Source organism: Sturnira hondurensis, unplaced genomic scaffold (genome assembly GCF_014824575.4).
Source record: "Sturnira hondurensis isolate 20B ecotype Veracruz unplaced genomic scaffold, ASM1482457v3 Scaffold0009719, whole genome shotgun sequence".
Taxonomy (NCBI): domain Eukaryota; kingdom Metazoa; phylum Chordata; class Mammalia; order Chiroptera; family Phyllostomidae; genus Sturnira; species Sturnira hondurensis.
The window spans coordinates 18,180,940-18,208,488 of NW_028082350.1; the positions used below are offsets into that span (position 1 = coordinate 18,180,940).

General features: G+C 61.2%; 2 protein-coding genes across 5 annotated transcripts in view; one reads left to right on the forward strand and one right to left on the reverse strand.

The window, feature by feature from the left end:
• Positions 1-168: 168 nt before the first annotated feature.
• FAM168B (family with sequence similarity 168 member B) lies at positions 169-24,920 on the forward strand. 4 transcript variants are annotated; one of them, XM_037057698.1, is made up of 7 exons: positions 169-394; positions 5,008-5,088; positions 6,623-6,706; positions 9,542-9,684; positions 9,785-9,962; positions 11,528-11,651; positions 11,958-12,213. In XM_037057698.1, exons 2-6 carry the CDS (start codon positions 5,019-5,021, stop codon positions 11,638-11,640), a joined length of 588 nt encoding a protein of 195 aa, XP_036913593.1. In that variant the 5' UTR covers positions 169-394; positions 5,008-5,018; the 3' UTR covers positions 11,641-11,651; positions 11,958-12,213. The 4 variants fall into 4 exon arrangements, 3 of the variants coding, with proteins under 3 accessions (XP_036913593.1, XP_036913594.1, XP_036913592.1); XM_037057699.1 differs by lacking the exon at positions 169-394 and adding an exon at positions 749-890; XR_005068149.1 differs by lacking the exon at positions 169-394 and adding an exon at positions 24,909-24,920 and having other exon boundaries at positions 11,958-12,113.
• LOC118994875 (uncharacterized) overlaps positions 15,326-27,549 on the reverse strand; it is a 34,088-nt gene continuing 21,864 nt past the window's right edge. The window contains 10 exon segments of the mRNA XM_037057696.1: positions 15,326-16,879; positions 16,882-16,973; positions 17,353-17,430; positions 18,027-18,270; positions 18,859-18,990; positions 20,081-20,210; positions 20,389-20,621; positions 21,708-21,887; positions 21,958-22,137; positions 22,905-23,084. Of these exon segments, the coding sequence (XP_036913591.1) occupies positions 16,715-16,879; positions 16,882-16,973; positions 17,353-17,430; positions 18,027-18,270; positions 18,859-18,990; positions 20,081-20,210; positions 20,389-20,621; positions 21,708-21,887; positions 21,958-22,137; positions 22,905-23,084 (1,614 nt within the window). The 3' untranslated portion in view covers positions 15,326-16,714.

Below are 27,549 nucleotides of genomic sequence, written 5' to 3' on the forward strand. Positions count from 1 at the left end.
GTCCACATTAGCGTCTGTTCGAAAGGGTCAAGGAAGACAGACATGCCCGCAGTTCCCACCGGTGTCTACATCGGGGACCTCTTGACGCCGACGGGAGCGCGCACGCCGCCCCCGCGCCCGGAAAAGGCCTCCAAGGGAAGTGACTGCGCGCCCCCGCCGCGGCGCGCTCCGGCCGGAAGTGAGGTCGGGAACCGTGGCTGCGCAGCTTCGGCTCGGAGCGCGGGCTGAGGGGAGGCGGGCCGGACGAGGAGGCGCTGGCGACGGGGATTTGGCGGCTCGGCCCTCGCGTCGGAGCAGACCGCTGCGGTGCTCGCCCTTAGTGCGGCTCCAGCGCCCAAGCCATCCGGGGCCGGCGTGCGCTGGCCGTCTAGGCCCAGGCCGCCACCGCGGCGCGGTGAGTGCGGGCGGGGCCCGCGCAGGGCGCGGCTGCCCGGCCGGAAGTGCGGCGCTTTGTGCAGCTGGCCTGGGGCTGCACCAAGGTCGAGCCCGCCGCCTGGGGTTCTGCGCGCCGGAGAAGGGACCGCGGGGCTGGGCCGGGTGGGGGAGGGGGCCTGGGACGCCAGCAGGTGCGGAGCGGGCCGCGGGGCCGCTGCCCAGGTGGAGTCTGCGCGAGCGCGTTCTCGCTGGGCCTCTGGGAGGGCGCAGTGCGAGCAGATCCGGAAAATGGATGGAAAGCGGGGAAGCAGCGGATTGTGGTTCCTGTAACTCAGGTTTAGGTTCTAAGATGTTAATAATCTGATGTGTAAACGATTCCCTTTGTCTGCCCTCAAAGTAAAGATTCTGTTGGTCTGGCAGAAACTCGGTGTTCGCCTTCCGGCGTGAAAGCCTTTCGTATTTTCTAAAGAAAGGACGTTACGTGGCCCAGTCTGGGTCAACTTTGCTAAAGACAGGTGAATCATTTTCTCTTCGATAGTGTCTGTAAATGCTCACTTAATGGATTGTATGAGTTGATTTTTAATTAAAGTCATACATAAAAATACCCTGGAGTGTCTTGGCACATAAGAAAATTTTTATCAGGTATTTTATGACAATCCTGGTGGAGTTATTATTCTCATTCATTTCTTAAGCAAGAACATTTTTAAATGCAAACGTTTGTCCAGTTCCCACTCCTAAAATTTTCTAGTCATCCTTGTGTATGTAATTTGAGGTCACTTCCCAAAAGTTAGGATGTGGGAAAATGGACACTCTAGGATGTGAAAAACTCGATTAAAAGTTTCTGGTTTGGGCTGTAATAAGGGTACATTTTAAAATTTTGGTGGATATAGGTGTAGGGGATCATCTTTGCAGCGACAGCCAAGAATTGAAGGATCCAAAGTTATTTTTTCTAGTGTTGAAGCTCTCATGATGCCCATTGTGGAGATTTTACTTTTGTCCTAATCTAGGTGGGCTGGCAATGCGTGTTTGCATACGCCACTCAGGGTTAGTCCTGTTGTGAAACTACGGTCTGGTAGAGGTCCCCAAAGACTTATTTATTTGTTTTTAGTTTATATTTATTGCTGACACTTGCAGATGTCCCATTTCCCCCCTTTGCCCACCTTACCCAGCCCCGCCCCCTCACCTCTGGCCATCACCCCACTTACTGGGCTGGGTGGTGCATTTAGGTTCTTCAGGGGACCCCCTCGCCTTCCATCCAGCCCCCAACCCTCTGACAGCCCACTTCCTGCAGCCCCTGCCCCTGGAGGGGGGGGTTGTGCATCAGTGGCTAGAAGGCCCAGCAGCAGGGAGCGCCCCGCCCCCTCTTCCTGCCCCTGCCCATCAGAATAGTGGGGGCATTGGGCACACGTGCAGGGCAATGGCTCTACCTGCCACAGTTGCTGCCTCTGCTGTCCTGCTGGCCACCTGCATTCGTGAGGGTTCTTGGTGAATCCCAGAAAGACATCCGTTCGCAGTTCCCAGGCCTTGCCTTTTCAAGGGCCCTGGGGCAGGCCCATTGGTTCAGTTGGAGGGGGAACTGTGACATTGCTTTCGTCAGTCCTGTTACCATGTTTTCTCAGCTATAGTTTTTTATTCGTTAGGACTTTTTAATCACTTTAGGAAATATTTATCCTTTTCCTCCGAGGAAGTAAAAGCGTTGTCAGGAAAGGTAACCTCTGGATAGTTGGGAATTAATGGCAGCTATTTAGCATTCAGATGCAGTCCTGTGGGGTTCTAGTGGCTCATGCAGGGTGCTTTTTTTACTGGTTCAGAAGACAGGCCCGGTCACTGGGGAAGGAAGCCTGTGGGGCCCGTGCTTCCCAGTGTTTGCAGCTCTTGGCCACGAGGAGTGGTACTTTACCAACACTCGTGCAAACCTTTTTGGGGGCATGTCTGTTTCACTTCCCCTGGGCAATTTCCACCTGGGAAGGGCGTGGCCAGGCCACCTGGTGACTTGTCCTCAGCTGCTGTGCCATGCCTTCACTTCCCTGCCTGCCAGGAGGCGTCTCCTGTCAGCCCTACATTCAAGAGTTTCCACAGGGTGCTCCCACCCTGACCCGGGTCTGATGGTCACCTGCTGGTTCCCTGCGTGTGGCCTGGGCTCCACATTAGCCTTGTGTTAGCCCTGTCGCCTGGTGTTCCTACACAGGGCACCTTGCACTTTCTCATTTCTGTGGCTTTCTGGGATCTTCCCTGCTTTTAGAGCTTATTGGGAATACCTCCTCTGTGAATCAGGTTTTCTCTGACCAATCTCCCCTTCTCCACTCAACCCTGAGAACACTATTTTTTAAAGACTTTATTCATTCATTTATTTATTGTCAGAGAGAGGGGAAGGGAGGGAGAGAAACATCAGTGTGTGAGAGAGATGTGGATTCTTCCCGCTTGCCTCCATCCAGGGACCTGGACCCCAACCCAGGCATGTGCCCCGACCAGAGAGACCCACCGACCCCCCAGCCCCCTGGGCCGCACCACCAGGGCTCAGAGTGCCCTGCCCGGCCCCAGCACCACTCGCGCTGTCTCAGCTCTCGTCCTGTACAGCAGCCGCCACCTGCAGGCTGCAGCTCACTCAGAACGTAAACTAGGGAGCAGTGCCTCTGCTGTGTGGCCACAAGGGCCTGGCTGCCATCCGTGGCCCCTGTGTGTGGACAGAGCGGACACTCCCGTCCTCACAGGAACTTCTCTGGGACCACACTTGTCCAGACTGGAGACCCAAGACCGGGCTGGGACTTGCCTCTTACTGTCTGTGTGGCCTTTGCATAGTGCTCTGCTTGGCTGGGCTTCGATAAAGAAAATAAAATTAGGTCTTAGCACAGAACCTAGAAATGGGGTTTGGGAAATAATTCACTCTTGAGAGAGCTGATAGTTGAGCCAGAAGAGTAGGTGGGATATGTGGGGCCTGCAGCCCTGCCGAAGGTCCACCGGCATCAGGTTGAAAGTGCAGGAGGACAGGGCCAGCGTTGCCAGCTGGCTTATTAGGCTGTGGGGTGAAAATTCGCAGTCGATTCTCCTGCGTCTTACATGTTCTCATCCTTGTTTCCCCTCTCGTCCCTTCCCTGGATCTAGGCTGGTTCACGCGGTAGTCCCTAGCCACATGGGAGTCCACTTAAGTCGAAATTAAATAAAACTAAAAAGTCAGGGCTTGCACTGGCCACCTTGCTGGGTGCTCAGTCGCTCCCTTCAGCGCTGGCTGCTGGCCTGGACAGCACAGACGGAGTTGGGGGCAGGGCGGGCCCAGACTTCCCTCTTAGCTTTGCTTGTTGACAGCGTGGCAAGTTTGGCGTCTGCCTCTGGTGCACAGGGTGAGAGATGGGCAGTTGCGCACGTGTCCCCAGTGTATTCCTGCCTTGGGTTAGAACTTGTGACAAAGGCTGAGGGTATGACTGAGCACACTTGTTCACTGCGGTTGTGAGTGTTCACAGTGAGTTGGGCGAGCTGCGTTTTGTGGTTTGTCTTTGTAATGGAGTTTGATATCTAGAGTTTTGAGATACGTGGGGTTTTTTTAGAAAGTCGGGTTTTTTTAGGAAGTCGGCAGGTATTTGTATCTGACTGGTGCCAGGCGCCTGCCTGTAGGGGGCTACATTCTAGTGGGGGGTGTGGTGGGGAGGGCGAAACAAGTGAGTGCCCATGCATTTTATGTGTTTTTCTTTTTAAAATAGTCCTTCCATTCTAGAGCAGTTTTAGGGTCACAGCAAAACTGAGCCAAAAGTACAGAGTTTCGGGGCACTGCCTGTCGCGCTCTCCATACCCCACCCGGGCTGTTTTTATGGCTCAGTTTCAGGGTGCCTCAGTCCTCAGTGCTACACAGGCCAGGGCCACGCACTGGGTGAGGACCCCAAGTGGTCTTCATCAGACTCATGCTCGCAGATGCGGGGCGGGGAGCACTCGCTCGGAGGAGCTGGGGCGTTCATTTACATCCCCGCCAGGGAAACCCTGCTTATAGTTGAGCAACTTCTTGAATGTTTTAGGGAGAAAGGGCTGCGAACGATGGAGCGTTGAAACGTTGAAGGCTAACAAGGTTGCTGGACTGTAGTTAATTTGTCTTCTAGAAAACATATTTAACAGAAGCTGTTTAAGAAATAGGGAAAAGTGCCGAAGGAACCCTAAACCCACCCCCTAGAGACAGGCACTCTTTGTGTCTTTACTTACTCCTAAGATGGTTTTCTTTTTCTGAAGGGTTCTGTTGTTCACATTAGAAGGAGAGGGTTGCGAGAGAGACATCCCTTGGTTGCCCCCCATATGTGCTCATGTCTGGGATTGAACTCACCACCCAGGCCTGTGCCCTGACCGAATCTGCAACCTTTCTGGTGCACGGGGCGCTCAGCCGTGCACCTGGTCAGGGCTGGAGTGCTTTTCTTCGTTTCCTTAGCTCCTGCCCGGTGGACACAGCTGTGGAGGAAGGTTCCTGGGGCCCTGGTGGGTGCCCGGCAGGGCTGTGCTGTCGCCTCCTGGTCAGGATTGGTTAGCGAGGGCTGAGAGGCCTTGTTCACGGGGAGGAGAGGAGACTCATGCTACCTGCTTTCGTGAGACTGCTGCCGGAGAGGAACCGGGGTTAGACCAGGGCATCAGACTAACTCACTCTCTTTTCCTCTCCAGTTCTAGGAGTCATGAATCCTGTGTACAGCCCTGGCTCCTCTGGGGTTCCCTATGCAAACGCTAAAGGCGTCAGCTACCCAGGTGAGTGCATGCGGTCTGTCTTCATGCCTGAATGAGGGCACCGGGTAAATTCCCACGCCCTGAGGGCTCTGAGCTGACACACCCCGCCCGAGGTGGTTTAGCTGAGAGGGGAGTGTGCTGGCTCTCAAAACCAAAGGGTTCAGAGGGAGGCTGTGGTGGTTTGGGACGTGGGTCTGGGATCTGTGTTTCTGTCTCCCCTCAGCCCTGGGTGGGCAGCCCGTCTATCTATCCCCGCTCCCTGTGCTCTGCAGGACTCTCTGAGTGCTGGTCCAGCTGCGTGTCTGTGTCCACAGCCCTCCGGGTGGGCAGCCTGTTTATCCCTGCTCTCTGGGAGAGCCGGGCCTTCTGTCCTCAGGCCAGCCTGTGCTGCTGGTGGGACGCAGCTCCCCTCCCCGGTGAGGGTGGAGGTCTGAGTTGTGGCCTCTACCTCCCCCCCTCACCGCCCTCCGCAGCCGTCAAAAGTAGGCTGTTCTACCCAGGTTCATGCGCAATGTCAAAACCCTGTTTAAAAAAAAAAAACTAGAAAATTGAGTAAAACGCTTAAAATGTACATGTAACTGAATTTGTAAGAACATAGAGATGTGTTTGCAGGCAACCAGAAAGTGGGGTGTAAGAACTAGTGCACTTGGCTGTAAGCAGACACTGTGCCTGTCCGGGGGCGTCTGCTCTTTGTGGGTTCAAACAGCCCACCTGGGGACGGAAAGTGAGGCCTGGGACCTACAAGGCTGGGGCTGGGTGGGGGGCTCCCATCCCTCTGGTCCCTTCAGAGCCAGATGGATGCTCAGAGGAGAGAGGGCTGAAGTACCCCGTTCCTGGTAGGGGGCGGGGGCAAGTTCTCCTCTGGGCCAGATGGCAGGTGGGTCTCGGGAAGAGGTGCAGGTATGGCCACCTGAGTGCACTCTGGGAGCCATTTCAGACCGCCCACAGGGCTGGCTTTAATCTTTGTTGTGTCTTACCGGACACTGCCTGCCGCCAGACTGCCTCTGGGGGACGGTTCCGACTGCGACCGTGCCCGTCTTGATGCTGTCTCATTTGTGCTCCCCGGAGTCAGCAGGGACTGGCACAGCCCTCTGGGAGTTCCTTGTTCCTGCTGGTGAAGGCCAGGCTGCTGGTGGGGGTCGTGAGGTGCACACCGTGGCCCCAGCAGAGTCTCCCTGGCACACAGGGCCCTCTGCACCCTGTGACTGGTGATGAATCGCGGGATGAGCATTGAGAGTCAAATTGCCAGAGAATTGGAGTTTTCAGGCTTATGCTGGGTGTTGGGGAGTGGTTTTTGTTTTGGGGTGTTTCTTGCACTCTAACTCAGTTTCTGCCTGACGTGTTCAGCTGTATCTGTGAAAAGCCCCTGCTGATAGGGACCAAAGGCATGGTCAGGGCTGCGGCCAGTTATGGTTCCGAGGAGAGGCAGCCACCACAGATGCTCTGCTGGGCGCCTGGCATCCTGGTGACAAAGGCAAGGTGACCGGCCCCGGGGCCCATGTGGAGTCCCGTCCCTCCCCAGTGGTGACGTGCATTATCCTGTGTTTCTCTGCAGCCGGCTTCCCCATGGGCTACGCAGCAGCAGCACCTGCCTACTCTCCCAGCATGTATCCCGGGGCGAGCCCAGCCTTCCAGACAGGTACGCAGACCTTGCACACTGCAGCAGGAGACGGGGGGCGGGGGGGTGTCTGAGGAGAGAGGTTGCAGAATAGGGGCCCGGAGCTGCCGTCTGGTTCAGGAGCTTGGCCTTGCTGGTATGGGCAGTTGGGGGAGCTGCAGATGCCGCCTCTCTGACATCCATCCTCCACGCAGGCCCCGTCCTGCGTGCAGGTGTGACAGGTGCGTCGATGTGCTGGGCGTGGGCTCACGAAGCCGGGTCAACTGCTGGGAGCTGAAGGTTGTCCGGCTGGGTTGACAGGTGGAAGTTCCCTGTTGCTAACATTTTTAGATGCTAGTTTTAAGGTGTTTTTAGGACTTTATTTATAGTTTTAAAAGAACATCTTATTTTGTTTGTGAGTTTTCAAAGCCTTATTCTGTTGTTTCTTTTTTGTTACTCTTGTTTCTAAGAGTCTCGTTTTCTGTGCATGAGAATGTGTTTACGTTGTAGAAACTGGCAGTGGGATTAGAACTGGTTTGTTGGGTGGGTTTTCCTCCAGCCCACGTTCTGGAGCCGGCTCACTGCAGGCTTCGCTCCTCAGGACCAGCCTCCGAACCTCCAGTGGTGCTTGGGCCCGCGGGCTGGCTCCACGCCGTGAGCTGTGACAGCAGAGGGGACCACAGAGGTGTCCTCTTCCTGAGTCCTTCCTGTCTTGTTCATCGTTAAACCTTCTGGTCACCTCTCCCTTTTCGTTCCCGCTCTGACCTCCTCTGTCCAGCCAGCAGCTCAGGCCCAGGGAGGCTGCCTCTTTCTCACGTTTTGGTTTCGGAGTGCGCCCCGCTGTCCCTCTCCTCCCTGCACGGGGTGCCTGCTGCGTGGCATTCCGCCCACCTGTCTGTAAGCAGCCGTGGAGGCGGGAGGCCCCGAGGCCCCGTGCACATGGTCTCAGGACACCACCCTCGTCTCTACGGCCCCTCTGTGGTCTCACCCGGCTCCATCCGGGGAGTCACGGAGCTGTTCTCTCTCCTTAGAGATCCTTGATGTTTTCTAAAATTGGATGTTAATGAGCCCTGCGGAATGTACTGTTTGCGGGGAGCTGGCCTCTTCTAGCACAGATATTTCGGCAGGCGTGTTAAGTTGAGTGTCAGCAGTTACTCTCCCTCTTCATCCTCTGTGTGCTCCTCCGTGTACTCCTCCATGCGCCAGGTGGTGCACTCTGGTGTGTGCATCTCCCGGCTGTCACAGATGCAGCTGTGGTGCGTGTTTGTGTGCAAGCCTGTGTGTGGGTGTGCCCTTCCGTCGGCCCATATGCGTCCAGAGGAGAGGTAGGGCCAGATCTACGGCAGCTGCACGCCCGCCGTGTAGGCAGTGGCACTGCTTCTCGTTCCCGCCCTCCACGCCCTTGTTGACGTGAGCCGTGGTCCTGCTTTGCACCAGAGCCGTCCTGCGCAGTGAGAGGTGTGGCGTCTGTCTCACTCAGCAGCGACTGCCCCTCAGACAAGCCACACTGGCTGCAACACTGCCGCCGTGCGGAGCTTCAAGCTTCGCAGCATTCTGACCTTGAGCTTGTCTCACGTCGGGAGTCTTTCCACTTGCGTGTTCCCCATCCGTGTGTCTCAGGTCAGGTGTTCGTGTCCACCTTCTAGCTCTCCTTCTGAGGGTCTCTCCTGTTCGTTCACCTGGGGCCTGGTCCTTTGTCTCCTCATTCTGGCAGACTCCCCGCGTACATGTCTGCACGTCAGGTGGGTCGGCCGAGGCTCCCCGTGTTGGCACAGTGGCCTTAGGGCACAGCTGTCACATGGGGCACAGTGGCTCGGTCTTTCTGACCACTGTGCCGGGTCTCCAGGGGTGCCCTTTGCGTGGGCTGTGTGCCCCTCCCGTTGTAGCTGAGCCCTGGTTGCTGTGGCCCTTCGGCCGGTACGGTGGACACTCAGGCTTGGCCTGTGCAGTTTGGCCAGAATCGCAGTGCTGTGGGGAGACTGACCCCACTAAGTGAGTGTGGAGCCCACTGGGGGATGCTGTGAAGCGGCCACAGGGCGCGTTGTTTGGGGGCCTCAGGAGAGGGCTCCGGTGCAGGCCCAGGTGGGCCACTGCCCTGGCCGGGCCTGCGGGCTTGGCCAGCTGCCACCAGTACTGGGCCTGGGGCTGCGGGGTTTTTGTTTTTTTAAGTGCAGCAAGGTTTTAAGCCCCTCTTCCAGTGGCAGTCAGCAGGCATCCGTCTGTGTGTCCCTGCAGCTCGCACGTGCCTGTTCCTTGAGGGCGTCTGTCTGCCTCAGCTCCTCCCAGCTGTGTGTCAACACCTGAGTGTGCTCTCCGTGCTGGCCTGGCTGGCCTGCGCCACTTAGCGAGAGACACAGGGCGTGCCGAGGTCGGGCCCCACTTGTGTGAGAGGCTGTAGGGAGCCGGAGCCGGGACGGCCGTGGGTTTTGAGAAGCCACCGGAAAGGATGGGCCTGCAAGTTGGCGGGGCCGACGGTGGGAGCCGGGCTGGGGGAGGCCCAGACCTGGCTTCCGCCTGCTGCACCTGTGTGTCCAGCTAGATCTCGGCGGTGCCAGGTGGTAATCCTGCAGGTGAGCTGTGACTCAGATGTGTTTGGGGGCTCCCGTGCCGAGCCCCCTGCACTGCCGCCTCGACTGGAAGCCCACCCTTACTTCTTTAAAACAGGTGTCAAGAGGCGAGGTTATGGAATGAAGGGCGCGCTTGTCTGCCACGTTATGCCCCAGAAAGGCCAGGCCGACGTGTGTTGTATCAGGACTCTACGAGGATACTTTGAGTGCAGCTTTTTCCTTTGTTGTTTTTCCTTCTGCACGCGGGCTCCTCCACGTGTCTGGCGAGTGTGCAGGTGTGCAGTGAGATCACCAGGCTTCTTTGTTTCAGGCTATGCCCCTGGCACACCGTACAAAGTGTCCTGCTCCCCCACCAGCGGGGCGGTGCCGCCGTACTCCTCCTCTCCCGCCCCCTACCAGACTGCAGTGTACCCCGTGCGGAGCGCCTACCCCCAGCAGAGCCCCTACGCACAGGTAGGCTGGGGCGCCCTGTGGGGTGTGGTGTGGGCCAGTTCCCGGGCTCTGGCCCGCGGTGCAGCCCACTCAGGTGTCTCTCCTCCTGCTCCACCCACAGCAGGGTGCCTTCTACACCCAGCCCCTGTACGCAGCGCCCCCCCACGTCATCCACCACACCACGGTGGTGCAGCCCAACGGCCTGCCAGCAACCGTGTACCCTGCGCCCATCCCTCCTCCACGAGGCAACGGGGTCGCCATGGGCATGGTGGCTGGGACCACAATGGCCATGTCAGCAGGTGAGTCAGCCTGGTGTCAGGTGCGAGTGAGCCAGGAGGGGCCAGCTCACTGCTGCCCCGACCCTGGGCCTGGGCCTTCCATGTCTGGACAGGTGTGAAGGGACCTACTCTTTGGGGAAGGAACCGCCTCTTCCCTCTTTCTTTCCTTCCCTTCCTTCATGCAGTAGGGAGGGGGTGGAATGTGGGTGTTCACAGGGCCCAACTGGGGGCGCAAGCCATGAGAGCCTCTGGGCGGCAGGAACGGGGTGGGTGCCCACTGGCAGCCTGTGCTGGAGGGACTAGTGTTCTGTGGAACAGGACCCGGGGTGCTTTGCAGGCAGGTCGTCAGTCTAGGCAAGCTGGCCTTGTGTCCCAGAGAGGACAGCCACCTGCAGAAACCCTCCAACGTGTTCATCAACGTCACTCCCCAGGGAGAGCAGACCCCTGGCATCTCGTCGACCCCTGGCATGCCGATGAGAGCCCCTCCTGGGGCGGGGAGCCATCTGTGGCAGGGCCAGTGCACGATGCACTCGGGTGCCCGTAGCTGGGAGAGTCTTAAAAAATACTCTTCCCTCTGTTTGTTACACGTTACTTGAATGAAGAAAGCCGTGCCGGAGAGAAAAGTGCTTCTGCTTGTTCTCGTTGTCACTCTCCCTGCACTGGCCTCAGAAGGCAGAGGTGCCTGTGGCGCAAACAGACAGTGCGCTGGGGGGGCCGGGAGGGGGGAGGTGCCCGGTGAGGCCCACCCGTTTGCACCAGTGCTTGTCCGTCAGTGGACTTGGGTCATTGCTCACTTCCCTTCAGGCTCAGGGAAAAGTGCGCTTGTCTAGTGTGCTCACGCTTCAGTAGCCTGGGCTCCTCCTCCACCCTCCCCGTTACTTGGTGTCGCGTCGGCAGTCTTTGTGTGCGCAGCTCAGTCCTGTGTGTGCACTCACGCCGTCCAGGAGCTACTCTGGGATCTTGCCGTGTGAACCTGAGCGAAGCTCCACCCTTACACACCTCATTCTCCTGCCGCCCTCCCTGTCCCCACCCACTGACCGCTGGTCTTCCTGTGACTGGCCTTTTCATTTCCTGTGATGCCCTCCAGGTTCATACGTGTTGTAGTGTGTGACAGATTGCTTTGGTTTTTTCCAGATTGTATTAATTTATTTTAGACAGAGGGGAAGGGAGGGAGAAAGAGGCAGAGAAACATCGATGTGGGGCTGCTTCTCACACCCCCCTCCTGGGGACCTGACCCGCAGCCCAGGCATGTGCCCTGACTGGGAATCAAACCAGCAACGTTTCAGTTCACAGGCCGGCACTTAGTACACTGAGCTACACCAGCCAGGGCAAATTTCTTTCTTTCTTAAAGCTGAAGGTAATACTTTTTATTTTGTCACTTACCACTTCATCCGAAAAACAACTTAGCATGCTGACCTGAGGTTTCCCCAAGTGCACCGTGCACAGGCTTGCCGGGCGTGCACGCCTGCACCGCTGCGTAGCCAGCGTCCAGACGGCCCTTCCTCTCCCCAGGCCTCCTTGTCAGAGGCCCCTGGCCAGCCTGCGCGGGGCCCTGCCTGCCACAGAGACACTGCTCTTCCTTCCAGGTACCCTGCTGACGGCCCACTCCCCAACTCCTGTCGCCCCCCACCCAGTCACCGTGCCCACGTACCGGGGTCCAGGGACGCCCACCTACAGTTACGTGCCCCCGCAGTGGTGATCACCATGAACGTAAGTGACCGGCGAGGCCTGGGCTGGCTCTTGACTAAAGTGCATTTTCCCCTGTGGAGGACGGCGCACCTGCCGTCAAGTGAGCGCTCGTGAGAAAGATGCTCTGCGGTTTTTGACCCGAGGGCAGTGCAGCATTTACATGTGTGTTCCCGCTGGGGCTGCACATGCAGAAGGAAGAAGGCACGTGGAGTCCCCGCTGCACGCACACACTGTACACGCACACCTACTCCCTTCTGGGGTGTCTCGGCCTTCACGGGTGGGCCTGCCTTCTGTCCACCCCGTGACCACGTCCCCCACCGCCCCCAGGTGCAGGATGGAGCTGGGTGCCGCCTCTCAGATGCCCTGCAGCCGGTGCTGCAGGCCTCACGCCTCAACCGGGACTCTCTCCTGCTCTCAACAGACACTCGGCTGCACTCGGCCTGGCCGGCCCGGCGGGCCTTGGCCCCTGGTCTCCAACTAACTGTGGGAGCAAATCCTGTCTGGGGCTGCCTGGTGACTTTTTTAGCTAACTGTAATGATAAAAAGGGGGTATTAACGTATTCTGAAATCATATCTAGTTGAATGCATGTTTAAAAAACACACAAAGCTTGCTCAAACGACCTGCAGTGACTGGTGCGGAACCATCATGTGCAAAGCCCAGAGCTCCTGTGCTACGCTCGTGTCCCTGACGCGTGTTGTGTGTGCAGGCTCACGGTCGGGAGTGTCACAGCACACGTCTTCATTGGGGCATCTGGCATCTCCTAGGTGGCACTTCAGCATTTGAGGGGTATGCGCTTGCTGGTTGGGAATGTGACGTGAGTCTTTGCCACCTGTGTCTTTCCCACTGGCTGCTGGGCTCAGCCGCTGGGACGAAGCGTGGCGGGCGCGGACAGCCAGGCCTAGGGGCTCCCTGCCCTCCCACTGAGGCCCCCAGGGTCAGTGCGCTGTGGACATTCTCAGCACACAACCACGAACAGCTGACCTGTGTGGCCAGGACACGCAGGGGCCAGCAGCATTGTGTCCGCCGCAGAGCAGAGTTCTCCGGGCTGCTGTGTGTGTGCCCGCTGCTGGTCTCTCGCCGACACTGACACGGCTGTGTGTGTCCTCGAGGGGCAGGCCTGTGTAGAGCTGCGTCACCTTCCCGGGGTGGAAGGCAGGTGAAAGAAACAGGCGTGCTTAGAGTGGGTGGTGTCCTGATTTAGCTTAGAAATCATCTGTCTCCTCTCTGCTGAGAGATGTCTGAGTCCCGGGAAAACCCCGTGGGTGTGGCTGTCCTCCCCCCACGCAGACGGTGAGCACATGGGAAGCGGAACAGACCTTGATGTGACGCAGATCACTTGCTGTAGGGAACCGAGCTGTTGCTGTGTGTGGGCCTGTGCCCCTGGTGGGGACTGACCCTTGGAGGCCCTCTGAGGTGGGTGTGGGACACGCAAGGAGAGAGGTTTGTGGTCTGTGGGCCTCCTGCCGTCTCCCCGGCAGCGGAGGGCGCTCTGCACCCAGCAGGTGAGGGCGTGGGCCAGGCCACAGCGGCGCTTCTGCCTGCCTGCAGGGCTTCGTTTCTTAGGGAAAGGATTTTGTGGTTAACATAGGAATGTTGTACATAAGAAACAAGGATTTCTTTTCCCTAAATGGGCTCAACTTGTATTGATGGGAGTGAGTCTGTTTGCAGAGTGTCAGAGGGGGTGTCAGGAAGGTAGTGGGGACCCTTCTTTTCTGGCGTCTGCCAGTGGGCCAGGGCTCAGGCTCTGGGTTCGAGTTCAGCTGCATTGGGAGGGGGACACCTCACCCGAGCCTTTGGTAAACTTATTTTTTATAGTAAGTATTCTTTGTAATGTTTTTTCACATTTTATTTTATAAGAACTTTAGGGATATTTTTGCATGGATCATCGTAAAGGAAAGATTCCTTATTTCTGATGTCTGTTAACATAGTGTGTTTACTGATTAGACTTTCAATTGCTTCGTGAGCACTTCACTCGTGTGCGTGTGCGCACACGCATGTGCACTTCAAACCTCTGTGTTGTGATCGGTCTGCGGGGTGGGTGGTCTGTCAGTAGGTGCCAAGGGCCAGGTTGACCGAGTGACAGAGAACTCGGTCTCTCCGTGGGCAGTGCAGCACAGAGGAAGCTTTTAGGGATGCTCCTAAGGGCCCCAAACAGCAAAGTGGGGGGAGCGCCGGCCAGCGAGGCGGCCTGGAGGGAAGGGGGGCCCTTAGAATTTCAGTGGGCATTGCCCCAGGCCCAGCCCGGGCCTTCCATGCCATGGGACACACCTTTTGGGGCAGGAGTGGACGGGAAAGGCGGGCCTCAGCCCGCAGGTGCGGTCTGGACGGAGGGACGGCTGGTGCCACAGGGCCGACTGGCAGCATCCTCAACTCCTTCTGGTAACAGGAATTCGGAGCAGAAGTCCTGTTATGGACTGGCCCGACTGGGTGTCCCAAGCACAGTCGTGGAACATGGGAAGAAGTTTTGTCTTTTGGTTTTTTCCATACGTGACATTCCTCATTTGAGAGTCTTGCAGGCGAAGCGTGTGCTCCTGGTGGCGGGTGCTCGGTGTTTTGGTGCTTTGGGCTGGCTCACGGCATCTTCCCCACAGTGTCTCTGTTGACCTCATACGAGGCGGGGGGCGGGGGGAGCACCAGGTGTTGGCCGTGGATAGGCAGGGGCCCCTCAAGCTGGTCGCCTGAAGACACAGTGAGTGCATGGGGGGGGGGGCTGCCCTTTGGAAACAGTGTTACCTGGACCAGTTGGGCCNGAAGTCCTGTTATGGACTGGCCCGACTGGGTGTCCCAAGCACAGTCGTGGAACATGGGAAGAAGTTTTGTCTTTTGGTTTTTTCCATACGTGACATTCCTCATTTGAGAGTCTTGCAGGCGAAGCGTGTGCTCCTGGTGGCAGGTGCTCGGTGTCTCGGTGCTTTGGGCTGGCTCACGGCATCTTCCCCACAGTGTCTCTATTGACCTCATACAAGGCTCTGGGCGGGGGGCGGGGGGGCACCGGGTGTTGGCCGTGGATAGGCAGGGGCCCCTCAAGCTGGTCGCCTGAAGACACAGTGAGTGCATGGGGGTGGGGGGCTGCCCTTTGGAAACAGTGTTACCTGGACCAGTTGGGCCCCCTCCCCCGAGCAGGCAGCAGGTGCCCCAGTCATCGTGGCCTGAGCATCACCCAGATGGGACAGGACCCTGTCTGGCACCATCGGGGGCAGGGCCTGTGGTGGGGGCCACTTCCGCTGCTTCTCTGGTGCTTTCAGAGGTGGGGGAGTCTGCAGAGTAGAGTGTGGTGGGCTCTCGGTCCCGTCTCACGTGTGTGCGTGTGCTCTGCACCCCTGTCCCTGAGCTTCCTGCAGGGGCTGCACACCCGAGTGAGTGCACTGCGGGCGACATGCTCCAGGAGGGCCTGGCTCTCGGGTGGAAAGTTGTAAGTTCAGAGGACTGGCCCTTCTCCGCCCCCTTCATCTGAGGAGTAGGAAGCCTGTGGCGCCCCTTTGCAGGAGCCCCAGGACTGCAGGCAGCTCAGCTCCCCAGGGGCAGGGCAGGGAGGACCAGGGCTGTGCGGGCCCCAGGGAGCCGGGGGCGGGTGTTGTGCGGGGCAGGTGTGTCCGAGGGGACGGGTGGCTTAGGGCAGCGACCGGCAGGGCTGCTTTGACAGCCCCTGGACGACAGACTGGCTGGCTGGGAAGTGGTTTGTTTTAAAAAAATGTTAAGTGAGTGACTTTTAAATACTGTTTTTCAGACTGTTCTCTTAGTACATTTTTAAGCTTAAGCCGGCATCGTCTTCCAGTGTTAACGCACCCTCACCCTGTGCCGAGCGTGGGCGGCAGCCAGTGCCAACTCTGTCGTGTGTAAACTCACGCTGTTCCGTGGTGTGTGCTCCCTGACACGGAGGGGAGCTCAGAGACTGTTTTAAAGCACGTTTACTGTAATGAGAGCTACAGAGTAACACTGCGGTTTCCAATAAAGACTGACTGTGTTGCGGCACAGTTCCCTTGTCTCTCCCTGTCGGTTTGTGTCGGGTGGGTGCCAGCCTGTGCGCTGGTATCACTGCTCAGGAGCAGGGACATCGGGGGCTTCAGACAGCAGTCCTGTGCTCGGCTGCCTCCCAGCCACGCGCCCTTGACCTTAGCCATGTGCCAGGGTATTGGGGAGCAGTGCCCCCGTGGGAGCAGGAGGATGGCTGCCCAGCTCTCTCCTGGCCCTGTGGCCCTGGTTCTCCTGGGAAGACACCCTTCTCTCACCCCCCAGGAAGAGTGCAAACTGCCCTCCCCCAGATATGCCTGCCACCTGCAGCCACACCCACCCCAGACTTAGCCCCGGGAGTGGGGGAGCTGCCCACCACAGCCCCAAGGCACACACACCCCCTCCTCTGAGTGCCCCTGGGGCAGGGACATGGACAGGAGGGGAAGGGCCCAGACCCCAACAGAAGAGGCAGGCTGCAGCCAGGGGCGTCTCCATGAGTTTCTTTATGAAACTAAATGTGGGTTTGGGCTGCTGGGAGGCAGCAGAGTGGTGTGAGTGACCGCCTGCTGCTGCTGGGGCCGGGCCGAAGGCTCTGGGCAGGCAGGTCGGTGCTGGGCCCAGGAGTTCTGTCTTCATGGCTTCCCACATTCCCCCGGGATAAGGCCACCTTCCTGTGTCACTGTCAGTTCTCTTCCTACGTCATCAGAAAAGCAGGATCCCACACAGAAAAGAACCTGGTTCTGGAGTCGCGCACAGCTACCCGGGGGCATTCCTGACAGTGTTGGCTGCTGGCACCAAACCAGGGGAGGGGGTGCCCGCCGCCGCGAGAGAGGAACTGGGAGGCCAGACGGGGGGGCTCCGAGGCCAGGCCTGGTGGCCCAGATTCCTGGTTCAGGCCCCTGCCTTCCCAGGGGCAGAAGGCTGCTGGGCTCCTGCCCAGAGAGACCAGGAGGAGGCGTGAGCAGAGTCCAGAGCGGAGGGCCCAGTGGTCCATCCTTTTACACACGTCTGCCTGGCCTGGCCTGGCAAGCGGCTCCCCGGCCGGGGCTCCTGCCCCTCCAGCTGGCATCTCCTGTGCGTCCGTCACGGGGTGGAGCCCAGCGTGTCCCCGAGGCATGAGCCCCTCCCTCCCTCAGCCGTGCTCACTGGCGGTTTGCAGACTGGGCAGAGGCCCGGGGGTGGGGAGGGCTGGGGGCAGCTGGCAGAGCAGGTCCAGGCAGTGTGGCTGGGGGCGCGGGCTCACTTGCGGAAGGGGGCCAGCCGGCTGATGCTGTGCCAGAAGGCGGACGGCTTCCGCTTGGGCTCTGCCAGCACCAGGGCCTGCTGCCGGGGCGGGCTGGTGGGCAGTGCCAGGGGCTTCTGGCGCGTCAGATAGTAGGGCCGGCCAAGAGCTAGGCAGGAAGGCAGCAGGGTTACATGGGCTCCTGGGGAGCAAGTGGCCTGGGGCAGGTGGGGGGTGGGGGGATGGCAGCAGGCCTGGAGCTGCCAGGAGGCCAGACCCTTGGAGGAGCGGGCTGTGCGAGGGAGGGAGCTGCTGCAGAGTAGGCCACCCGGGGGGTGGGGCAGCCAACACTGTCCCTGTAGTGTGGCCAGAGCAAGAGTCTGGGCTGCACACTGACACCCGCTCCACCAGCCCCCTCTGGGAACGGAACACTTGCAGGGGGCAGTGGTCACTGGGACCCGAGCCCAGTTGGCTTTGCTCTAGGGTCAGAGGTGTGGCTGAGAGGAGGCTGAGGCTGCACGGATGGGGTCCCACCAGCACCTGCTCACCTTTGGGCTTCCCAGCCACCTGCAGCTTGCTGGCCTTCAGCATGGCCTGCTTCCTCTGCCCCTCAGTGATGGAGAAGCCTGGGGGGGTGGGGAGAAGAGACCAATGAGCTGCCTGCTGCCCTGCTAGCCCCTGACTGGTCTTCCCCGCCCTCCTGACCTGGGCTTCCAGGCTGGCGAAGCCCTGGTGCACCCCACCTGCCTCCAGGTGCTCCGGGGTGCAGTGTCTTGCCCAGCCCACTGGCCTTGGCTCCAGGCAGCCACGGGACCCCCTGGTGCCCCTGAGGGCCTCATCCCTGCCCTTCACTGAGTCCCTGGCACAGCCAGTGTCAGGTATCCTCTGTCTCCACTGTGAAGCCCGTGAGGCACGTGCACAGGGTGGGAATGCAGTGGGGACGCCCTGCTCGTGTGGGCTCTGCAGGCCAGTGCTGTCTCCACCCCGCATTCTCCCCCAGCTTACGCTGGGAAGGGGGTCCCCCACATCCGTGCCCCCAAGTGCACTGGGGTGTGCATGTGTGAACAGCCCCCCAAAAGGCCAACAGGCCCATGCCCTGGGGCTGAAATGAAGGGTTATTCTGCAGTCTCACAAACCCTGAGGCCCTGGGGCTGCAGGACAGGCTGTCCCAGCTGCTGGCTGGGCTGGGCCCACAGTGGGCGGGGCCGCCTAGGTCTCGCACCTGTCTCCTGGTCCAGCCGCACCTGCTCCCTCTCCCTTTCGAAGGCCTGCAGCCAGCGCTGCTTCTGCTCCGGCTTCCTGGCACACAGCAGGAGACTCTCGCCCGTGACACCGCAGCGCAGCCGGAAGGCGTGCTTGACGCTCACGTGCAGGTCCCTGTCCTTGCAGTCCCCCACGTCCACCACCTCCAGGCCTCCCAGGTCCACCCGGCCCTTGTAGTACAGCACGTCCCGGCGGAGAAGGTCCTGCAAGAACGGCGGGAGCGCTGGCCAGCCTTCCCCTCCCACTTCCCTTCCCCAGGGCCCTGCTCATCCTCTGCCCTGGACCCAGAGGGATGCTGGGCCTCCCCCCAGGGGCTCACGAGGGCAGAGCAGGCCTGGTGCAGCCCCAGCTGTGTGCTGGGCCTGAGGAGGGGCCGCCCACCACCTCCATCTGCTTACCAGCCAGCCTGGGGCCCTGCACGGGGGCCCGTGGGCTCGTGGGGGAGCAGTGTGGCTACAGGCGTGGGCCGGGGTCCAGCCGACGGCACAGAAGAGCCGCGGGGAGACCTGGGCCCACAGGCTGAGTTTGGAAAGAGGGATAAGTAGCTGTACAGAGGCAGTGGGAGGTGTTGGAGCGGAGCACCCAGGTCTCAGGGTGGTGGAGCCAGGGGTGTTCGCAACAGCACAGGCCCCCGTCAGGCTGGGAGGGCCCCACAGTCCCTGGTCCACCCTCACCCTGGCCTGCAGGATGACCAGGACCCCAGGGACAGGGGCACCGTGTGGGGCTTTGCTCTGGGCAGCTGCTTCCAGACCTCAAGCCCCTGCTCCTCAGCAGGGACAGCGGGTCAGTACCTTCTTGCAGTAGATGAGCTGGTGGTCGAAGAGAAAGAACATCCTCTGTTGGCTCTTGGCTTGTGGCTGCGTGACCAGTGTCAGCTCCCCCGAGTGGATAAGTTCCGAGCTCCGGACCAGGAGGTCTTCCCCCTGGGGGCCATGGACAGCCAGGGCTCAGTACCCCACCTGGGCTGGGAGTAGGCAGCAGGCCACAGGGGCCCGAGGCAGGGGCGAAGGAAGTCTGAGTCCACGGTCTGCAGAACGGGGCCCCGCGGCAGCCCAAAGTGTGAGCCATGAAGCGTGGCCAACCCCAGTGAGGCATCGGTTGAGGCACACAGGATGGGACAGCGTGAAACGTCCCACTAATGGTGTTTCTGCTGACGATGCACTGAAGTGAGATCTGGGTGTCGCGCAGACAGAACCTGCCGCTCTTCCTCTTGAGGTGGCTGCTGGGGCTCCCGGGACCTTGGGCCGGCTGGCGCCACCCTCCAGGGCAGTCAGACGTGGCTGAAGGGACACCCCACCCCCGCTGAGGCTGGCCTATGGAGGCCTCTTTTGGAGGACCTCCATCCTCCCCCTGACGTCAGTGTCTGATGTCCCATCGTAGACATCAAGCCTGCCCCTCTCAGGATCCCCCGGGAGTGAGTTTGTTGGGGTCCTCGGCCAGCGCTGGCTTCAGAACCAACCTCCAGAAAAACAGAAAACAACAAAATAAAACCCAGGGGTTCCAATTATTTCCAGGGTGGGGCCCAGGAAGCTGTCTTTTTATACCATTTCATGGAAAGGGGACAGGGATGTCACCATTAATTCAGATGTCTGTGCTGCCGTGGGAGGTGGCATGGGCGGGTCCGGGGCCACTGTGCAGGCCAGAGGAATGGAGTGGGGGCTCCCATGGGTGACGACCCGTTTTTGCTGGTGCTGTGGCCAGCCCAAACCCTTCTGTGGGGGTCCCCAAACCTGGGGGTCTGGCCTGTCCCGAGAACAGCAGGCGCCTTGCCAGGATGCGGGCCTCACAGAGGGAGCGGTGCCCCGCCTCACTCCTGCGGCTGTGCCAGTGCCCGCTCCCCACCGGGCCTGCCCGCGGGGCGGTGCCCGGGTGTGCCCCCTGGGCCCGACCGGCTGCCCTGCCCTGCTCTCCTGCCCTGCTCTCCTTCGCCAGCTGCAGGAGCACAGCCCCTCCTGCGTTTCTCAGGAGCACGTGGCCCGGCCCCTGGCACTCTGTGCAGTGTCGGGCCCTCACCTCCCAGTCCTCCACGGAGCTCTGCCACTGAGCGATCTTGTCGATGTTCTCAAGCCTCCGTTTGCGCTCGTTGATGAGCTGGGCCACCTTCTTCATGGCGTCTAAGGCAGCCTCCACGTCTCTGAAATCCCTGCAGCAGAACAGACGTGCTGCGGGGGCGGGGGGCGGAGAGGGGCGGGGGGCCGAGCTGCTTCCCCGGGGCTGGGCCCCTCAGCCTGTCAGCGTCTGCACCCATCAGCCCGGGGGCCACACGGGCAGAACAGCGGCGCCCTCACAGCCACCCCCCAGCCCGCCTGGGCAGCCCCTACCGGTGCTGGGGGTGCGTGTACTTCAGCAGCTCCGCCAGCTGCAGCGGGTACTGACAGATCTTCTGCACGGGCGTCAGCAGGAAGCCGTCCAGCGAGATGTCGATCATCCTCTGCAGCAGGCGGCAGGCCTCGAAGAAGTAGGTGTACTTGCTGAGCCTGGCGAGCCGGGAGAGCTCCAGGCAGGCGCTGGGGTGGTTGTTGCAGTAGTCGGAGTATATCTGGAAGTGTGCTTGCTGGGGGCACAGTGGGCAGTCAGGGGGCGGCCTCTCCCGCGGCCCGCAGGCACAGGGCAGATGTGGGGGGCCTCACTGCACTGTCTGCCACCCCCAGCCCCACTCGTGAATCAGCACGGACTTTGCTGAGTCACGCCCGCCCGGGGACACCCAACACCTGCAAATGGTGGTGTGTGCTGCCCTGCGCAGGGCCCTCAGCAGACACTGGATCAGAGCCCCTTCTTGGGGGTGACTCAGTGGTGCTGATGAAGACGGCCCAAAGGAGGGGTGAAGGGATTAAGTGGGCGCCGGGGTCCACTCCCTGCCCAGTGTCCTGCTCCTTCCTCTCAGGGTTCTGGCCCCCTTCTCTTTCTTCTCTTTTAAACCTTCATTTTCCTGGGGCCAGAGAGAAGCCAGGCCAGCCACGTGGCAAGTGACCCATGACATCCTGAACTGAGGTGGCCACGGAGGGCAATAGCCACTGTGGCGTTCACACCAGGAGTGTCGGTGGCGAACCTGTGCCCACTGCTCGGGGACAGGGCCCCGAAGCCACCCCGCACTCAGGCGCTCGGACCCACCATATGCTCCTGCAAGCGCCCAGAGCGGGCCACCCCTGTTCCGCTGCTGGAGGGAGGTGGTGAGGCCTTCCCAGTGCCCCACGGGGTGTACCCAGGAAGGAGCCCGCGGCATCCCCAGTGGGCTGGCTCGGCGTCCAACCCACCACTATCACAGGACTGGGTGCAGCCTGTGCTTCCTTACCGGCGGGGTGGGAGGTGTCCCTCTACCCCGGACCAGGCCAGGGGACCTCAGCTACGAGCCAGCTGGTGTTGGCCCAGAAGGAAACACTAAAGTACACACTCAGAAACCCCAAACTCGCTAAGAACAAACAGCCTGGAGGCGCTCAACAGCCAGCCAGCCGCCCTCCCTCTGCCGGGAGGAAAGCTGGGGCCGACTGATCGCAGGCCCCCTGCTCCAAGGAGCCTTCTGGGCCGTGGTCTGTCCCCCAAGAACCAGCGGCAGTTCTACACAATGTTGAGGGGTGCCGACCCTTGCGCAGGTGAGGAAGGGGGGCCTGGAAGCCTCCCAGGAGAGGGGAGGGTGGCTCACGTGCTCCAGGAAGCAGGCACCCAGCTCGCTCAGGTGCGGGCGCGCCCTGTTGAACCTCTGCTCCAGCGCCTGCACGAAGGCCGTGTGGCTCCGATAGATGTCCTCGATGTTGCCGAAGATGGTGCGCAGCTGCTCCTCGCTGAACATGTCGGTGCGCCTGCGGCACTGCCGGATGTAGCCCTGGGGACAGGGTGGGTCAGGTCCCCTCTGGCCCCGCCGAGCCGGCACCGCTGTGCTCGCCCGGCCTCACCTCGCAGATGTCACGCAGGTGCTTGATGTAGTCACGCTCGGTGCTGAGGATCTCCCGGATGACGTTGGTGCGCATCTGGTCCCTGCTGCTGCCCTGCGAGGTCGCCCCGCCGTCCTCTGCCCCACCGGCCCCGGGCCGCAGCGCCTCGTCTTCCGAGGGCTCGTCCTGGTTCACCCGCAGCTGCAGGCAAGGCGGGCGGTCAGTACCCCGCAGGCCTGGGCTCTTCTCGCACCACCCTGAATGGTGCTGGGGATGCAGCCCGAGTGGCCTGGCCTGTCTGGGACCAGCCTTCTCTGTGGACACCCTGCCCATCCCGCTGGGCACAGGGCTGGGGACAGTTTCTGAGCCGCACATGTCACACTGGGACCTCTGGGGAAGTGGAGAGTGACTGGTGCTGCCAGTGTCCAGACCACAACTGGGAACGGCCTGGGGTACAAAGCGGACAGTTCAGGGAGTCTGGGCTAGGGGAGGCAACCAGCACGACCCCAGGGTCTGTGGTCGCTGCCCAGCCTGGCCTTCTGAGTCTGCCCCTGGACCCATGCCTTGGACACCAGAGGGCCCCAAGGCGGGGGGCCCTGTGAACTGGGCCACGGATTTCACTCGTCCACGCTCCACGCCTCGGCGCCGGCTCCAGGGCTGCTGTGAGCTTGCATGCAGTGGACCCGGCAGGGGGTCCCCCGGTGCTTTAAGAATGCTTGCTAATGCCAGGTGGAGGTGGTGGGCTGACAGGCTCCCTGTGGAGGGACCCCCACACTGCTCTGACCTGTTCCTCCTGCTGCTGGGGCCCCAGCAGGAGGTGGGAGGAGGAGGAGGGCTGTCACAGCTGCCCGGCTGTCTTGACCCCCTCCCGGCCAGGCCACCAGCCCACAGCCCTGAGCGGATGGTCCATGGTGCCCAATGCCATGGCAGTTTCTGAGCAGAACCGGCTGTCTCTCCAGGGGCCATACCCGCACGAAGCCGGCTGGAAACCAGCCCTCGCCGTCGGCCCCACGGCCCCACCACCACTCCCTGTTGGTGGCATCCATTACTTCCACGACGTCCCCAGCCTTGAAGCCCAGCTCCTGGTCATCCATGGTGACGTGGTCCCAGAGTGCTTCTGCGCAGACCACGCTGCCATCGCTGAGGAGCTGTGGAGAGAGCCAGGCACAGCCGGTCGGCGGGGCAAGGCGGCCCCGCCCCTCAGCAGCCCCGTGCAGCGGGGAGGCCAGGGACCTGGACTGCTGGAGCCCGGCGGGCACAGAACTGACAGCCCAGCACACGGCTGCTGCCCTGTGGGGGTGCCCCTCCCTCTGCCCCCCTCCCGCCAGCAGTTAAACGGTCACCCTCAGCTTCATCACTCGTCTCTGCTTGTCCCACCCCCCAGTGGTGGGCAGCCAGGGTGCCCCCAGCTCCACCTCCTGTGGGCGGACACCGCTATCCTGGAGCGGGGGCTCCATTCTATTCCTCCAACAACCAGGAGGCCCTGGGGGCTTGGGGGCAAGAGGATGGGTTCCAGGAACAGCATGACAGGGCAGGGCCATGCCCCTCTCCGTGGGGACTGAGCACAACTCTGGTTTTCCGTTTCACTGACGGGCAGCTCCCTGGCTCGAGCAAGCCCACTGGGAAACCCTTTTCTTCACGTCTTCTGCCTGCACGCCGATGAAGCTACTCCTGGGAAGCGCTCACAGCGTACGTGTGCACCCGCTGTCCCCAGAGGGCGGCAGGTCTCCTCGAAGGATCTTGTGCCCACCCAGCTGAAAACACCGACTCAAGCACATCCCCTTCCACAGGACACCCAGCCCAGGACCACGGCTCCTGGCCGCAGTCTGGACGGGGGCAAACCGAGAGAGCTGAGCGAGGGCGCTGGAGCAGGGCTGGCCTGTGTCAGGCAGAGAGCACCGCGCACCTGCAGGCCTCGGGGGTCTGGCCCAAGGGCTCAAAGGCGGCCTGCACGTGCTGATGCACGTGTCCCCTCTGCTCCAGAGAGCATGATGAGCGCGAGCACCAGGACAGAGGGCCACTGTGGCCTCAGGCGTGTCTGAGCGTCAGGACTTAAACGCTCTGCATGACGAGTCCCGGAGACTCTGAGCTTCTTGGGTAAAGTGAGGCCTGGGTCCAAAGGCTTTTGTTCCCGTTGTAAGGGAACAAAACTCCTTACTCCAGCTCCGTGGGGCCAGTTCTGGAGAGGTGGGGTCCTAACACCCCCCCCCACCTTGCTGCACAGCCCCCGGGTGTGCAACTGCCCACACACGCTCACACGCTTGCCCACAGAAGCCACACATGGGGCTCCCGAGATGACACTGTGGACCCCGTCCACCCTCAGTTCACAGCAGCGACACACGTCAGCTAGGAGGCAGCCTCAGAGAGGGGGCCCAGGTGGGAGGCGGTGACACCACACACCTGGTGGCCTGCTACTCGCTTTCCCTTCCCTGGTGGCTCCTGCCTGGCCCGAACCAGGTCAGGCACCTCCCCGGCCTGGGCTTCCTTCAAGGGAGCCTGAGCTGAGGCCCTGCTTGTACGGCTCGGTGCCCCCTCCCCCTGCGTTCCCCTACCAGCCCTGCACCAGTGCGGTCCAGTGTATTGGCACAAAAGTGCCCTTCTCGGGACCTCCTTGCCAGAGCTGGCTGGACCCCATAAAGCATGAGCAACCCCGGCTGTTTCTGGAGCCTCCATCTTCAGGACTAGAAAATGACTGGAAGTGCCCCGGAGGCGCAGAGGCTCCAGGGACTTGGGACACAGCAGCCCAGAGACCTGCAAAACCTCCTGCTCTGCAGCCGCCTAGCAAAAGCTCCCCGCCCCCACCCTCGGGGCTCCCCACATCGCAGCGTGCAGCCCTCCCCCTCACTTTGGAAAGTAAAATAAAATCTTTGCCCTTGCATTTCCTTCTTTCTTTGAACTCCGTCCCAATTGGCCTCACTGACTGCTGCGGGGAAGGCCATGGCTGCAGCAGAAACACGGGGCTTCCCCTAGAGGTGAGGGTTCCCTGTGCCTGTCACAGGCCCCATGCCTGTCCTGCCCCATCACCTGGAAGCCCTTGGCAGTGGCTGAGGGATTAGTTGCCTTTGTCACCGCATCTGGCCAGAGGCACTTGGTAGGTACCCCTGTGTCCCCATCCCCTGGGGTCCCCCCAGTGACAGTGTGCTGGTCACATGGCTCTCATGCAGACCTACGGCTCTCATCACTCGGATGAGTTGCAATGATGACAGTCACCGTGTATGTGACATCACTGAGACAATACAACTCCCCGGGCTGAAGGAGCGTTCAACCTCCAAGGCAGTGCCCAGGCCGCCAGGGCCCACATGGGGTGGGTTTCGGTGCAGAGGCCCTTCCTTCCTCGCCACTGTGTCCAAGATGCAGGTGCCCGGAAGCCTAGACGATGCACGGGCCGAAGGGGGAGTCTCGGGCTCACTTGTGGCCGGGCAGTGGGGAGCAGAGACTGGCCCTGGCGGTGGGGGAGGGGGGGAGGTATGTGGGGCAGGTGAGGGGCTGTGCTAGGCCAAGTCGTGCCCCTGACATTGTGACAGGCCCGGAAAAGCCGGACTCTGCCCCAGAGTGCCCCCTGAGGACCACCCACACCCCTTCCCACTGCGCCCCATCTGGCCGAGAGCTGCAATTGCCACTGCAACCTGGGGACTCAGCTCCCAGGGACCGGAGCAGCGGCGCTGGAGGCCGGTCAGAGCGCGGAGTGGGGCGCGCTAAGCGAGACCACGTATCTAGAGACCCCAAATGGGGGAAGGTGGTAACACGTGCAGAAGTGCCCTCTCGTCTTCCACAGACAGCTCTCACCGCCACACAGGAGCGCAGGCCCGGTGCGCAGTTCCCAGACCCCGGCCGCAACTGCGGCCGGAGCGGCACCCCCATCTCCAGGCGCCCACGGCGATGCGCCATTTTAGCCACGCGCGCGCGCACTCACTACGGATGCCAGAGGGAGGACCCGTGCACATGGGCCAGCACGCCCCGGAGTTTCTGAACCCCGCACTCCTGGGCGGAGTCGGTGCGGGGCGCAGGGGGTTAGGGTCACGGAGTCCGGAGCCGGGCGGGGCTGGAGGGGGAGAAGCGAGGCTCGGGGGTGCGCCATGGCGGCGCCACTCACCCGGAGGAGCCGAGCGCCGGGCCTTGGCGGTCAGCGGAAGGCCAGCAGGAAGACCAGCACTACGTTGATGAGGACCAGGAGCGCCAGCACGGCGAAGACCACCACGCGCTGAGCGCCGGGCGGCAGGTTGCAGCGCAGCACCGCGTGCAGGGCGTTCCCGGGGGCCGCCGGGCGATGCCGGGCCTGCGGGACCCTGGCCATTGCGCGGGGCCTCCGCTCGGCGCAGGGACACGAGCGAGCGGGGCCAGGAGCGCCCGGAGGGGGCGGAGCCGCGGTGCGCCGGCCGGCTTCATCTGCGCAGCCCCGCAGCCCGCACGTGCGCTCCAAGGCTCCCAGCCCGAGCCCGGCACTGAGGCGGCGCGGGCGGGTGACGGGGACTCCGGCGAGCGCAGAGCTCGGACCTGGGCGACTTCGCGGGAGGCTCAGGGAGCCGGGATGGCCAGGCGCACGGAGAGTGGCTCCCGAGTGCCGTGGGGCCTGGGCATCTGATTCCTGGACCAGGAACTGCCGGCGGCCCAGACTCCGCAGAGGAGTCAATGCGGCTGTGACACGACAGGGAACTGGCCCTCAAACCCCACGGAGGCACAGGGCCGTGGGGCCAGGATTTGCACTGTGGGCAGATGGAGGCGTTCAGGGCGGCTGCGACTCAGGACCCTCCTCACAGACCCTGTCTGTCAGGGCATCGCTTTGTCCTTGCAGAGAAGCAGCTGGCTTCTTCAGCAGCTGACCACCCGCCCCCGGTTTTGTTGCGGTATAACTGACAAATAAAAATTGTGTTTATTTCAGGTGTGCGCCGACTTGATGCTCTGATACACATATACAGGAGGTCACCTGACCACCACACTCCAGCCAGTCACCACCCCCACCCCCTCTGTGGTCCTAGCATGTTTCAGGCACACAGGCTGGCACTGCAGACGATCGTCACCATGCTGTGATTGCATCCCCAGGACTCATCCTCCTCACACAACCGCCACTTTGCACCCTGTGGCCGATTCCTCCCCACTTCTTCCCTCCCCAGCGCTCCCCCCCCCCCCACAGCACCCCTCTGCTCTCTGCCTCCCAGGCTCCACACCGGAGAACACACAGGGTTCGTCTTGATGTGCCTTGTGACTGCTAGGCAGAGTGTCCTTCTCTGGCTCCACCCCTCTGTTGTGACAAAGGGCAGGATTTCCTTTGTTGTTTTCTTTTTTTAAGGCTGAATAACATTTCGCCGCACCTATGTGCCGGGCCATCGTGACCCACCCATCTGCCGAAGGACCTGCGTTGTTCTCTGCCCTGCTCACCGTGAATCTCGCTGCCGCAAGCCCCGAGGGCAGCTGGCTCTCTGAAGTTCTGATTCCTTCTTTTCGGACATGTCCCCAGAAAGCGGATTGCTGCGCCACGGGGTACATGTTTTTCACTTTTTGAGGGCCCTCCACACTGTTCTCCACAGTGGCCGCACCACAGAACACGTGTGCGTCCACCCAGCCCCAGCAGCCGCACACCTTCTGCGCCGCTGTGCTCTGGGACGTGGTTCAGCA

Coding starts and splice junctions, on each gene's coding strand:
- FAM168B (XM_037057698.1), top strand. CDS start 5,019: ATGAATCCTGTGTACAGCCCTGGCTCCTCTGGGGTTCCCTATGCAAAC. Junction 5,089..6,622: donor TAAAGGCGTCAGCTACCCAG/GTGAGTGCATGC, acceptor GTTTCTCTGCAG/CCGGCTTCCCCATGGGCTAC. Junction 9,963..11,527: donor CACAATGGCCATGTCAGCAG/GTGAGTCAGCCT, acceptor TCTTCCTTCCAG/GTACCCTGCTGACGGCCCAC.